Source organism: Stenella coeruleoalba, assembly GCF_951394435.1.
Source record: "Stenella coeruleoalba genome assembly, chromosome: 4".
NCBI classification, from domain to species: Eukaryota; Metazoa; Chordata; class Mammalia; order Artiodactyla; family Delphinidae; genus Stenella; species Stenella coeruleoalba.
Window position 1 is genome coordinate 51,123,616 of NC_137149.1, and position 13,029 is coordinate 51,136,644.

The 13,029-nt window shown below is 48.2% G+C and overlaps 1 protein-coding gene across 4 annotated transcripts in view; it reads right to left on the reverse strand.

Moving 5' to 3' along the window:
• CCDC149 (coiled-coil domain containing 149) overlaps positions 1-11,372 on the reverse strand; it is a 96,715-nt gene extending 85,343 nt beyond the window's left edge. For 3 of the 4 annotated variants that reach the window (XM_079919652.1, XM_079919649.1, XM_079919653.1), the window contains exon 1: positions 11,276-11,372. In XM_079919652.1, the coding sequence (XP_079775778.1) occupies positions 11,276-11,323 (48 nt within the window). In that variant the 5' untranslated portion in view covers positions 11,324-11,372. The remainder of the gene's footprint in view (positions 1-11,275) is intronic. The other variant, XM_079919650.1, reaches the window with a different exon arrangement.
• Positions 11,373-13,029: the final 1,657 nt, after the last annotated feature.

The following is a 13,029-nucleotide window of genomic DNA, read 5'->3' on the forward strand; positions in this document are numbered from 1 at the left end:
GGACTGAAGAAAGACTGCCGTATGTGGCAAGTAGGAGGCTGGTCTTGGGCGGCCTTGGCAAGAGCATTTTCAGGAGTAAACGTGGGGTGGAAGGCAGGCTCAGGCGGGTTGAGAGTGGAGGAGGACAAGGGCACAGAGGGACAGGTGCAGGTACAGGGGGCCTCCTGGGTCCTGCTCAGCCCTCATCCCCAGGCAGCTTCTCCCTGTTCAAAGCGTACAGTCATGCCCTTTGAGTTGCCTCTAGAATGAAGGCCACTCAGGACCCCAGCACTCTCTAGACAGCTAACCGGGCATTCAAGGTCAGCCTAACAATCATCAGCTGATGCCCCACTGTGTGTCTCCAATCACAGAAACACATCTGGGATTTCCCAAACAAGCCCTGTATTTTGCCATCTATGCACTTTTGCTATCTCCATTCCTTCTGCCTAGAACACCTTTCCTTTACATTTCCACTTGCAGAAGTCCTGCCTAACCTTCCTGGCCCAAGTGCTACCGTCATCAAGAACCTTCCTCAATCCCCCAATCCAAATGAACTTCCTTGCAAAGCACAAGGCTATGCATACAACATAGTTGTGTGCAACACAACACAACACAACACAACATAGTTGACCTTCTTCTTTGCTATCCACCTGTCCCACTGAAATACCTCCGGGCTGTGCCTCATTCTTCTTTTACGCCAACCGACCAACCTATCACAGTGATGGATCCATCCTGACATCACTGACCCCCCACCTGTGTGTCTGTCACTAGTAAACTATAGGTGGGCAGGCACGTCCAAGATTCTCTTCCCATAAATGAGAATGTGAAATCAAAGTCGAGGCCCTGCAAATGGGCCAGAACTAGGTCATTTGGGGGATGTTCTCTCAGTATCCTCACTCAGGTCCTGCACCTCTTGAGTCATAGCGCGAAGCCTCATCATTCTAGAACTCCTGTCTCCTACCCCAACACAGGTGGTCATGGTCCCTCCCCTTAGGAGCTCACTAATTTGTGTAGGAGTTAAGATCCACACAAAGAGAAGGTCCTTTCCTTTCTCAGGGAGCATGGAAATTCTACATGAGTGGTTTGTAAGCTACACTACATAAGGCAACAGGAGGAAGAGCTCACTTCAAGCTTGGGTGGTCATGGATGATTTTATGAAGGATGTTGGTGTCTATTCCATCTTGAAGGACTGGTGAAGGCTGTGGTCAGGGAAGAAGTGGAAGGCCCACCCAGATGAGGTCAGGATAATAAAGTAGAAGTCAGAATGCGGAACAGATCAGTTTGGCTGGAACAACCAATTTATGAGGGAAAACGAGGCGTAAGGCTAGAAAGATAGGCCAGCTTGGGGCAGGCCTTGAATACCCAGTAATGGGGAGCCACTGAAGGCTTCTGAGTAAGAGGTCCTGGTGAAGTATCTTTTTTAAGGTAGTTTAATAGGCTAGTCATATAGAAGGTATATTGGCTTGAAGAAGATATGATATTTTGAACAAATGTAAGATGTTCATTACAATAAAAATACCATAAGGTAATGGAAACAGAGTAGCCTAGAAGAAGTGAAATGAAGATGAGAAGACTGCAAAATAAAAAATCTGCCAAAGGTTTGTGTTCCTTGGGGACCAGGTGTCCCCTACCACCGGTGCCCTTTTACCTGAAGGACCAGAAAGAGATGCAGACTCTCAACTAAGCAAAGTCCTCTGCCAGGAGGCACCCAAAGCCCCGCTATGGTTTTATTGGTGGAAAACCAGGCAGTGGGTAAGAAACGTTGCTCACTCTGGTCATTTTCATTCAGGGACTAGCCAAAGTCCTCTTCTTATCTTCAGCCAATGTATTTTATTCAATGTGAAAGTCACTAAATTAATTTTTTTAACATGATAAGAGTAGCAATTGTCAATTTTAGAAGCACATATGCGAATTTCCCTGCACAGGAGAGAACATGAATCCCATTACTTAAAAATAGCAGTTGTGCTCACTTTCCCCCACATGCTAATTTTAATAAACTTACTCTAAAATTAGCCTGCCACTATGAAGATAGCTGCTCATCAAAAATGTTCCCAGGAAGCACTAAGCTTGCCTCGCAAGAGTTCAAGCGCTCCTAGGAAACTCTGAACAATGCGGAGCTCTAAGCAGAACTTGTCCTCTTCTCACCAGACTCAGTCACCCCCAACCCTCTGTCAGACCCATCACCACCACTCTCCAGCCACACTTCGAGGGTCATCTTGGACTCACGCTATTGCATCTTCCCGATCCAATTGGCTATGAAATCCTGTATGGGTCTTCCTTTAAAATCTGTCTCATAGCCATCCCTTTTTCTCTCTCTCCACTGATGCCATAACTCCTTATCACTTCATTTATTCAAATAGTCAAGCATTCACATATTCGACACTCACTGAGTACCTGCAAAGGGCAAGGTACAGTGTGAAGCGTTAAGGTCACAAATTAATAACATGTGGTCCCTACCCTCAAGGAGTTCAAGATCTTTTGGGCCCAGTGGAGAGAGAGAGAAGTCAAGGGTTTATCAAAGAACCATATGATAAGTGGTATGACCCAGGTGCAATAGAGGTAATTGGGAATATTGATGGTGACAGAGAAGAGACTAGATTACTGGTAGCTCATCTTCACTTGTCTTTCCCTGACTCCTGGGAGAGCTACCAAATTTGTCTTTATATTCCCGCTGCCTGGCACAGTGCCTTGTGAATGACAAAGGCTCGGTGATTACTGAGTTCAGTGGAAATGAATCTTTCCCAAGTACTTTCATCAACTTACACTCTAGCTAAAAAAACTTTCAGAGGCTATTACCAGCTACATTAGAGTACACCCTTCTGTCTTGCTTTTGAAGTTGTTCACCATCTGGTCTACCCTGGCTATCCAACCGCCATTTCTGCTATACCTCAACCCACTAGTTTCAGGCTTTATCTGGAGCATTTCCTCAAAGGCCAACCACCAGTCCAGTGCTCAGGCCTGCTTCCTGTCACCACCACCACGCTCTCTTCAGCCAAAGCGGAGGGACCCAGTTCTACTTCTTCTAAGAAGCTTTTCCCCACTTCTTCACCTTCACCAACTGCCTATATATGTATCTAAGATATATTGTTCATTATTTTGCACTATTTTTTTCATTTAGTATTATGAATGTGAATAATGCTTTGAAATATTAAATGGTACTCTATTTACCTTGCCTCAAATTCCTATAACTCCTACCCTGTTACTCTCCACATATCCCTCTCCCTTTTATTATTTATTTATTTATTTATTTTTAAAATAAATTTATTTATTTTATTTTTGGCTGCATTGGGCCTTCGTTGCTGCACGCGGGCTTTCTCTAGTTGCAGAGAGCGGGGGCTACCCTTCATTGCGGTGTGCAGACTTCTCATTGCAGTGGCTTCTCTTGTTGCAGAGCACGGGCTCTAGGCACACGGGCTTCAGTAGTTGTGGCATGCAGACTCAGCAGTTGTGGCTCGCGGGCTCTAGAGCACAGGCTCAGTAGTTGTGGTGCACAGGCTTAGTTGCTCCATGGCATGTGGGATCTTCCCGGACCAGAGCTCGAACCTGCGTCCCCTGCATTGGCGGGTGGATTCTTAACCACTGCTCCACCAGGGAAGCCCCTCTCTCTCCCTTTTAAAAGCCAGACATTTTGCCTTCTCCAAGGAAGAGAGTGCTCAGCAGAACACTGGTAGCAAAGTGACTGGCTTTTCAGTTTTGAAGGCCTTGTCCTTCACCAGAAGATACCAGAGCAAAGAAGAGTCTCCCCATAACTCCCTCCCCCATGACTCTCCAAAAGACTAGAAAAGATCTCCAAATTTGAGGAAAAGGCAGACAGAGTGCAAGGAAAGAGAGCCTGGTTATCATTGAATGTCTAAGAATGAACACTTTATCAGCCTGGTGTCAGGAGAGTGGAGTAAGGACAGTGGGACTGAGATGTAGGGGCCGTGGCTAGTTTTGACGGAAACCTGATGAGTTGGGGAATCAGAGAGGTAAAGAGTAAAGCTCTCTATAGTGATGACTGTCTTCAATATCCATTCCGCCCCTTTTTAAAGACTTAAGTTTACTGAGGTATAATTTACGTAGAGAAAAAAAATCACCCTTTTGAGGTGTACAGATCTATGGATTTTAACAAACTTATACAATCATGTAGCCATCAACTCAATCAAGGCATAGACTATGTCCATCACTCTAAAAAGCTCCCTCGTGTTCCCCTGCAGTCAATCTGTTCACTCAGTCCAGGCTCTGGCAACCACTGATTGGTTTTTCTGTCCTTTCCGTTGTGGCTTTTCAAGAATTTCATATAAGTGGAATCTTACAGTCAGTGCATTTGAGTCTCTGCCTGCTTTCACTTGACATGTTTCTGCATGCATCAGTAGTCTGTTCCATCTTAATGCTAAGCAGGATTCTATGATGTGGATGTAGCAATTTATCCACGTGCCAGTTAGTGGACACTGTTGTGTTTCCAGTTTTCAGCAATTATAAATAAAACTGCTATAAACATTCACATACAGGATTTTGTGTGGACACGTGTCTTCATTTCTCTTGGGTCAACACCTATGAGTAGGATTGCTGGGCTGTTGGGTTTAGTGTAGGTTTGACTTTATGAGAACTTGAAAAACTGTTTTCAAAAGTGGTTGTACCATTTTTTATTCCTCTAGCAACGTAGGAGACTTCCAGTCACTCTGCATCCTTATCAGCACTTGGTTTTCCCATTTTTTTCTTTCTGTGTCTGTTTTCCATTCTAACAGATTCGTTGTGGCATCTTATTGTGGCTTTAACTTACATTTTCCTTACGGCTGACGATGCTGCGTATCTGTTCATGTGCTTATTTACCATCTGAATCTCTTCTTTAGTGCAGTGTCTATTTAACTCTTTTGCCCATTTTTAAAATTAGATTGTTTTCTTACTATTGTTTTATGAGAGTTCTTTGTATATTCTGGATATAAGATATGTGTTCTGCACAAAATTTCTCATCTGTGGCTTGTCTTTTCATTTTTTTTAACAGAGTATTTCAAAGAGCAGACATTTTTTATTTTGATAAAGTCCAATTTATCCTTTTTTTCCCTTTATAAGTTTGTGTTTTTCCTGTCCTGTATACCTTTCTAACTTTTTAATAGAACCCTCCCAAATTTAAGTTGGGCATACCCAGCTTAAGATGACATTTCCTAGCCTCTCTTGCAGCTACATGTGGCCATGTGACTACACTCAGACAAATGGGATGCGAGAAGTGATACGTATAGCTCTCTAGTCATCCCTAATTAAAGAAAAGCCCTTTGCCCTGGACTTCCCCTTTCTCTCCTTCCCCTTTCCATGGACTGGGACAGAACATGGCAACAACCTAGCTTTAACTATACAGTTGAGGACCATCCCCTAAGAAACAGTAGAGAAACAAGATGGGAGAAACCTGGGTTCTTAAATGACTCATGGAGCAGGGCTGCTCTCCCAGCCTGGACCACCACACTATGACACGAAAGAGACCTAAATATCTACCTCACTGAAACCACTATATTTTGGGAGTAGGTATCTTTGTTAAGTGGCTTAGACTTTACCCTAAAAAATATACGCTTCTTTCTTAGGAAGTAAAAAATAATCCCCAATTCCCCAGTCCCAGCCTCGTGTGGTGTGGTGTGTCTATGCGGAAAATTGCACCATGGTTTCTCAAAGTTTCCCTCAGCTCAGGAGTGATTCAGAGACAGCAGAACACGACTGAATTCCCCCACCTTGGGCAAGGGAGCAAAGCCCCCCATGCCCAGAGTAGTGAAGTAGCAGTAGGTCACCTTGTTCTTCATTCACCCAAAGTAGCATGGGTCTGGTACAGACACCAAAGGGCCAGAAGAGGGGAACAAGGGCAGACACAACAGTGACTGACAGTGACCAATGACCAGATGCTAGACTGAAATGAGGAGAGTGTGGCTAAACAAAAACAGCCCAGACCAGTTGTGTGCCCCCTACCCCATCACCCCTGCCAGTGGCTGAGTACTGCTTACCACCCCTCGAACTCAAATACAAGTTCAGGCAGAGGTGCGATTCCAATCCAGATTACGTTCCCCCCCACCGCCTTACAAGGGGAGTTTGTAATCATAATTAAGGTGTTAGAGCAAAATAAAGTTTTCAGTTTGTGAACACCTGAGTTTGTGCCCTGAGCTCCACCCTCACTGTACTAATGTTTGCCGAACATTTACTGCTTGCCAGGAAGACAGCAAAACACGAACGAGCATGATTTCCCTGGATCCTCAAATTAGAGCACCTACGAGTAGGTGCTTTACGATCCTGTTTAAAGATGAGAAAAATGAGGCTCGGAGAAGTTGCATGGCACGGTGATTCTCTCAACACCCATTCCCCTTCTTCTGGCAATTGTTCCCACCCCCCGACCCACTCTCAGTCCATGTGGCCTGGGCAGGGCCCCGTGCACAACTGCAGGCCTGAGACAGGTCGCCGGGCTCCTGAGTAACTTCCTCCAGGGCAGGTGGGGGATCTAAGTGGGTGCAAAGGGAGTGATTCCTGGGGTTCTATGGGGTCTCCTGCAAAAGAGTTTCTGTCTTCCCCTCTGGACTTGAGCTTGAGAGGGTGGGAGGCTGAGACTGAAGTCAGGCCCCAAGCAGAGCCTAAGATGGAGAGAAAGCATCTGTTTGAGCACTGAATCCAGCTGTGCCCCACACCACCCCTATCTTGGAATGATTAGTCACGGCAGCTATGTTAGTTTGCTGGAGGCTGCTGTTACAAACTGCATAAACTGGGTGGCCTGAAACAATAGAAATTAATTTCTATTAGAACAATAGAAATTGTTTTCTGAAACAATAGAAATTAATTTCTGATAGTCCTGGAGGTCAGAGGCTCAAAATCAAAGTGTCGATAGGGCCAGGATCCCTAATAAGACTCTAGGGGAAGACCCTTCCTTGCCTCCTCCTAGCTTCTGGTAGCTGCCAGCCATCTTTGGCTTTCCTTGGCTTGTGGTAGCATAACTCCAATCTCTGCCTCTGTCATCACCCGGCCTTCCTTCCTCTGTGTCTTCACATCGTCTTCCCTTCGTGCACCTCTGCAGCCTAATTTCCCTCTTCTTATAAGGACACTGGTCATTGGATTAGGAACCCACTCAAATGACCTCATCTTGAGAACATCTGCAAGATTCTGTTTCCAAATAGGGTCATAGTCACAGGTATTGGGGGGAGGACGTTAGGACTTGAATATATCTTTTCGGGGACACAATTCAACCCACAATATCAGCTGATAAATTCCCTTTGAGCTGAACCTGCCTGGGTTGGGTTTTGCACCGAGAAAGAAGTACAGCCAAGACTTACTCTCAGTTCTCAGTCAACAAACAAGACCCAAAGCTGCGCCCTTATCCACAGGCTCAGACTGCAGGCCTGTTCAGCTTCCCTCCGCAAATGTCAGCGGCTCTACTTCGGGCAGAGGCCCAGGCTTAACCATCTTCTATATCTGCCTCCTAGTCACTCACTGCATACAGCATGCTCACGGAATACAGGACCGATTGCTATCTAATTAATTCACCAAAATTCAAGTAGTGAAACTGAATTAGTCATGGTTTATCACAGGGCAGTAGGCTGAGGATGACCAGGATTTTTATCTTAGAAATAAAGTTACGGATTGTCTGCACGACTGTGTTTCAAGATTTCCCCCTGATTTGAAAGATCACCTCAGGTGGTGATGAGAGGAATGCTTCCCCCTCCCCAGACATTTAATTTCCAGAATAGAACAGAAGCCACACCCCTTTTACATGCATGGCCATGTTTACTTTACGACCTGAGAGAAGGCTGTAATTTCAGCTTGTTACGCTAAAAATGTGAAAATAAAACTGATTTCTATAGGATCATTTAAATGAAAACTGCTTCCTAGAGGCAAGCCGAGGAAGCAAACTGATTGAAAGAGAGCACAGGGCTCTGGGCAGGAAGGGCCATGGAGTGTGGACCCAGGGTGGGAGGTAGAACCGGGGACTTCTGTAGAAACAGACTGGAGTCCATTTGACCCAGGTCACATGTGTGGTGATGCCTTCCCCAGTTCCTTCCACTGGCTTCCAAAGTCACTTTCAAACGCCACTAGCCACAGACCATTCTCTTCCTTGAATCCTACTTGCCTAGGGCCAACACGATTTCTCCACGCCCACGGAAGCCCAGGCAACTGACCTTGAGTGTGCAGGGGAATCCCCTGGTGAGCTCCCTTTGCAACAAAAGTAGATTTGGGGCTACACCCCCAGGCACTTTCATGAAGTAAGGGAATTCGTTTCCTGTGGTTGCCACAGCAAATCACTACAAACTGGGCAGCCTGTAACACAGAAATGTATTCTCTCACAGTTGTGGAGGCCAGAAGTCCAAAATCAAGGTGTCAGCAGGATTGGTTCCTTCCGCAGGCTCTGAGGGAGAATCTATTCCAAGTCTCTCCCAGCTTCTGGTGGCTGCTGGCAACCCTTGGCATCCCTTGGCTGCCCATCTCCAGTTTCTGCCTCTTCACATGGACTTCCTCTCTGTGTGTCTCTGCTTCCCCATAGGCTTCTCCCTTGTATCTCTGTGTCTCAAATCTATCTCTACTTTCTCATAAGAACACTAATCATTAGATTTAGGGCCCATCCTAAATCCAGGATGATCTCATTTTGAGTTCCTTAGCTTGATTATATCTGCAAAGACCCTGTTTCCAAATAAGGGCTTATTATAGCTACTGGGACGTTAGGACTTAGATGTATCCATGGGGGGAAGAACACAATTCAGTGCACTACTGTGGATTTGAGGAGAGACCCAGAAACTTGTATTTTTTCCCCCAAATGCCAAGTGACTCTTTTTACTCTTTGCTCCCAAAATGACTCTGATGATCTGTAAATCGTCCTCTGAGCAACAATGATCCAGTTGCTGAGGATTCAAAGATGAATAAGACATAGACCCCTCCTTTGAGAATCTGCTGTCTAGGGGAAGATACACACAGATGAACTGGTGATTAAGATACAAACTGTGGGGCTTCCCTGGTGGCACAGTGGTTGAGAGTCCGCCTGCCGATGCAGGGGACACGGGTTCGTGCCCCGGTCCGGGAAGATCCCACATGCTGCAGAGCGGCTGGGCCCGTGAGCCATGGCCGCTGAGCCTGCGCGTCCGGAGCCTGTGCTCCGCAACGGGAGAGGCCACAACAGTGAGAGGCCCGCGTACCGCAAAAAAAAAAAAAAAAAAAAAAAAGATACAAAGTGTGGCCTAATGATCCCAAGCTCTGGAGTCAAGCACCAGGGTTCAACTTCTGCCCCCTCCAGATGTGAGGCTCTGAGCGAGTTCCTTAGCATGTTTGGGCCACAGTTTCCTTATCTGTAAGATAAGAAATAATTCCTACCTTATACCATTGTGAGTATGAGGCTGTGTAAATGTTAAATATGAAGGATGGACTTGAGGAATGGCCGTTAGCTCTTATGAAGGTGGGAAGCGCCTTGCATTCATTTTCACATCCCACAGCCCCGAGCTGTGTGCCCTCTGCGTCCTAAGCTTTAATGAATGTCTGAAGGCAAGACAGCATTACTCTGGAGATACAGAGCTGGGATAGGCAGGACAACTACGGAAAGACCCATATCCAGATCTTGACTTATTCTACAAGCATTTTTTGAGCACCTGCTGCGTATGGAGCTCAGCGTGTAGGCACCTGGGACAAAGCCAAATAAAATACACAGCCTAGTGGGGAGACCATTAGACTGCAATACTGTGTGGTCAGGGCAAGACAGAGGCACCCTCGGTCCAGGGACAGCCATGCCAATAAGAACTTCCTTCTTTGGTTTCCCATCCTTCCCAGTCCACCCTTTAGGATTCTCTTAGTGTTTATGGTGTGACTCTCCTTCCACACTATACCATATGCTTCAGGAGTTCTTTGAGGGCAGAAGGGGTCATCTGTCTTCCTGGCCATTGTATCCCAAAATACCGAGCAATGTACCTGACTCCTAATAGGCATTCGACAAGTATTTGCTGGAGTAGTGAACATTCTGCTATTTCAGAGCCCAGCACTGGACTTCCATGAAGAACCACCTCCAGCCTCCTTGACCACTGGGTATGATTCTTGACGAGCCAAGAGAAAAGATCCCCAGAGGATCTGTCCCTTAACATAAAGCCTGACAGAGGAGATGGGGACAGGCTGCATGACAACATATCATAATACTGTCCAGTTATTACATACAGATCAAGAGGGAACAAACTGAACTTGGGGAGAAGCTGTGACAGTCCATTCCCCATTCCCCTTCAGAAATACAACGCTTTGCATACACTGGACATTAAGTACTGTTATCAGACTGACCTGGAGGCCCAGGAAATGGTGAAAGGAGAAAGACGGTACAACGTTTCCCTTCCAGCACCCAACGTGGGAAGGAAGCCAGCAAACCATTACACCCTGCATTGTGCGTATAGAAGTAAGAAAACGGAGGCCCAAGCTGGCCTTGGGGACGGGGATGGTTCTCAGGAGGGAGAGAATGGAGAATTTCCGGGGCGTGGTCGGCACAGCTGGGTAAGTGGCTAACGCCATCACAAATGGTGGTTAAGTCAGGACGAACAATTTACCTGTGAGGGGGAGACACCAGCACTCTCTCTCACCTGGAGAAGTCAGGCAGCCCCTCCCAGGCCAAACCATTCTTAGGGTGGGCTGAAGAGGGAATAGCATAGGAGTCCAAAAGCCGACCCCAGGGGTGTTTCTGACAAAATCGCTGGGCCGGGGGGCGGGGGTGGGGGGGAAGGCACGGTATTCTCTGCTTCCACAAATCGAATGACTTCTGCACCAGTGTTTCACTCCTTTGATAAACGGCGCGCCACCTTACACACAGAAGGCCCACGGTAAACGTGTTGACTTAATTGAATAACTGAATGAACGAAGGCTACGGAGGACCCTATGGAACTCCCCTCCCCCACAAAGCTCCGCTGCAGGTGATTCCACCTGGCCCGGCCGTGGCCCCAGAACCCGGATTTCCCCCTGGCACCACCTTTCCGCTTCAGCACTGGGCGTCCAATCGCTTGGCTCCAAAACAGCGGCAACCGAGAAGGCAGGTGGGGCTTGGCTCCCACTCCCGGATCCCCGCTCTCCTCTCGCCAATCCAGTGCCCAGCCCTGCCCGGAGGGAAGGCCCCTCCCCAAAGGCTGGCACCAGCTGGCCTGGAAGAAAGTGGCGCCCGGGCAGACCGCAAAGGGCGGGAGGAACGGCGCACCTGGAGGGGCGCATGAGAGCAGCCAGCCGAGGCCGCGGGGTGCGCGTCCCCCGCGAGTCCCCGCCCGGCTCGGCCACCCGGGGGGCGCGGGCTCGGGGCTGGGGACCGCTCGGTCCGGCCCATCCCGCCCGGCCGGCGCCTCGGCCTCACCTCGCTCACCAGCCCCTGCCAGTCGCTCTCGGTCCGGTCGCCGTTCATGGCCTCCTCCTCCAGGCACGGGCCGGCCTCATGGACGCCACCCTCCTCCTCTGCGCCCTCCTCCTCCCGCCGCGCCGCCGCCGTCGCCTCCTCCACCCGGGCCCCGCGCGGCCCCGAGAGGGCCCGGCGCCTCCAAGCCGCCGCGCCGCCGCCTCCTGCGGCCGCCCGCGCTGTTGACTCAACGTCAGCCTCCGCGGGAGGAAGGGGAGGAGGAGCCGCGGTCGGTGCCGGGCCGCAGCCGGAGCCGAGCCGGCCTAGGAGAGCGCCACGAAGCCCCTGGGCCCCGCGCAGCCCCCGGACCCCGCGCTCGTGGCGGCCGAGCTGCTGACCGCAGGATTACTGCTCTCCCGGCGGGAGGCGGCTCCGCGTCCCCCACTAGAAGTAAATCCCCAAAGCCAGCCATTCCCTGACCACTATCACGGCTCTCACCTGGGCAGAGGGTTGCTTCCCTCTCGGATGAATGTTGGGTACAGGGCCTGGCACACAGTAGGTACCCTACAAATATTTGCTGAACCTGTGGATGAATGAACCACACGTTCTTACATATTTAACATGGTTTTTTAAGCTACTAATGTTTATTTCTATTTCTTAAATCATCACCTGTCATAAATAAAAACATTGAAAATAAAACGATAATGAATTCTAAATAGGACCGAAAGCTCTGAGTGTGATGCTTAACATGGGTCAAGAGAGGTGTTGAAGACGTATTAGCATCAAACTGAGACTTTCTCCTAAGAGGAAGGGCTAAAAGGGAATTACATTACAGAGGACAGGGGAATCTTCACACGTGAGTCAATATTATTCAAGGTGGTTTTCCCCAGCCACCTAAAATCCTGTCCTGAACCACTACCAGTAGTGAGCTTTCCATACTTGCAGAAGTGCTGCCTGTAGAGATGAGCATGTAGGTTGAGAAGTTGTGAACCCATTTTAGTTGTGGACACATCGCAACCAACATCTATTTGTTTTAGTCCCTGTTGATCCTGAATCGATCCTGCAGGATGGATGTTACCTCCATTTATGAGAAAAGGTGGAGAAACAGAGACTCAACTAGGACTCCTAGCTCCCCGAGACACTTCCCAGCCTCTTGGAAACCTGAAAATGAAGTATTACCCCTGGGAGTTGGAAATATTGCATTCTATTGTTGGCCTTGTTTTATTGGCTGTTTGCAAAATGATGTCCATAATTCCCATGTCGCACCCACTGTCTTTGACTCTAGGCTCAGCCATGTGACTTGCTCTGGCTAACGTGATGTTTGCAAGTGTGCTACACGAAGAGGCTTGTAAAATACCTGTGCAGTAGGGCTTATTCTTGCTTACGCTCTTAGGAACCTCTGATCACCACCATAGAAACAAGCCCAGAAGAGCTTGCTGGATGATGAAGGACTCATGGCCAACAACCAGCCAACTGCCACATGTGAATGAGGCCACTGACCCCCAGCGGCCACAGATGCCTGCATTAGTCCAGCTGAGGTCAGCAGAAGAACTACCCAGCTGACCCTTGCCCAATTCGCTGACCTACAGAGCACGTGCTAAATACGCTGTTGTCGTTTTAAGCCCCTAAGTTTTGGGGTGGTTTACTATATAGCAATAGATAACTGATATAAGTGGTGACACCACTAATGAGGAGCCTGGATGGCCTGAACTCTCTCTGGAAGCCCTGGCATCATGACCTGTTGGGTCCTCATCTAAAGAAGATTCTACAGCAGA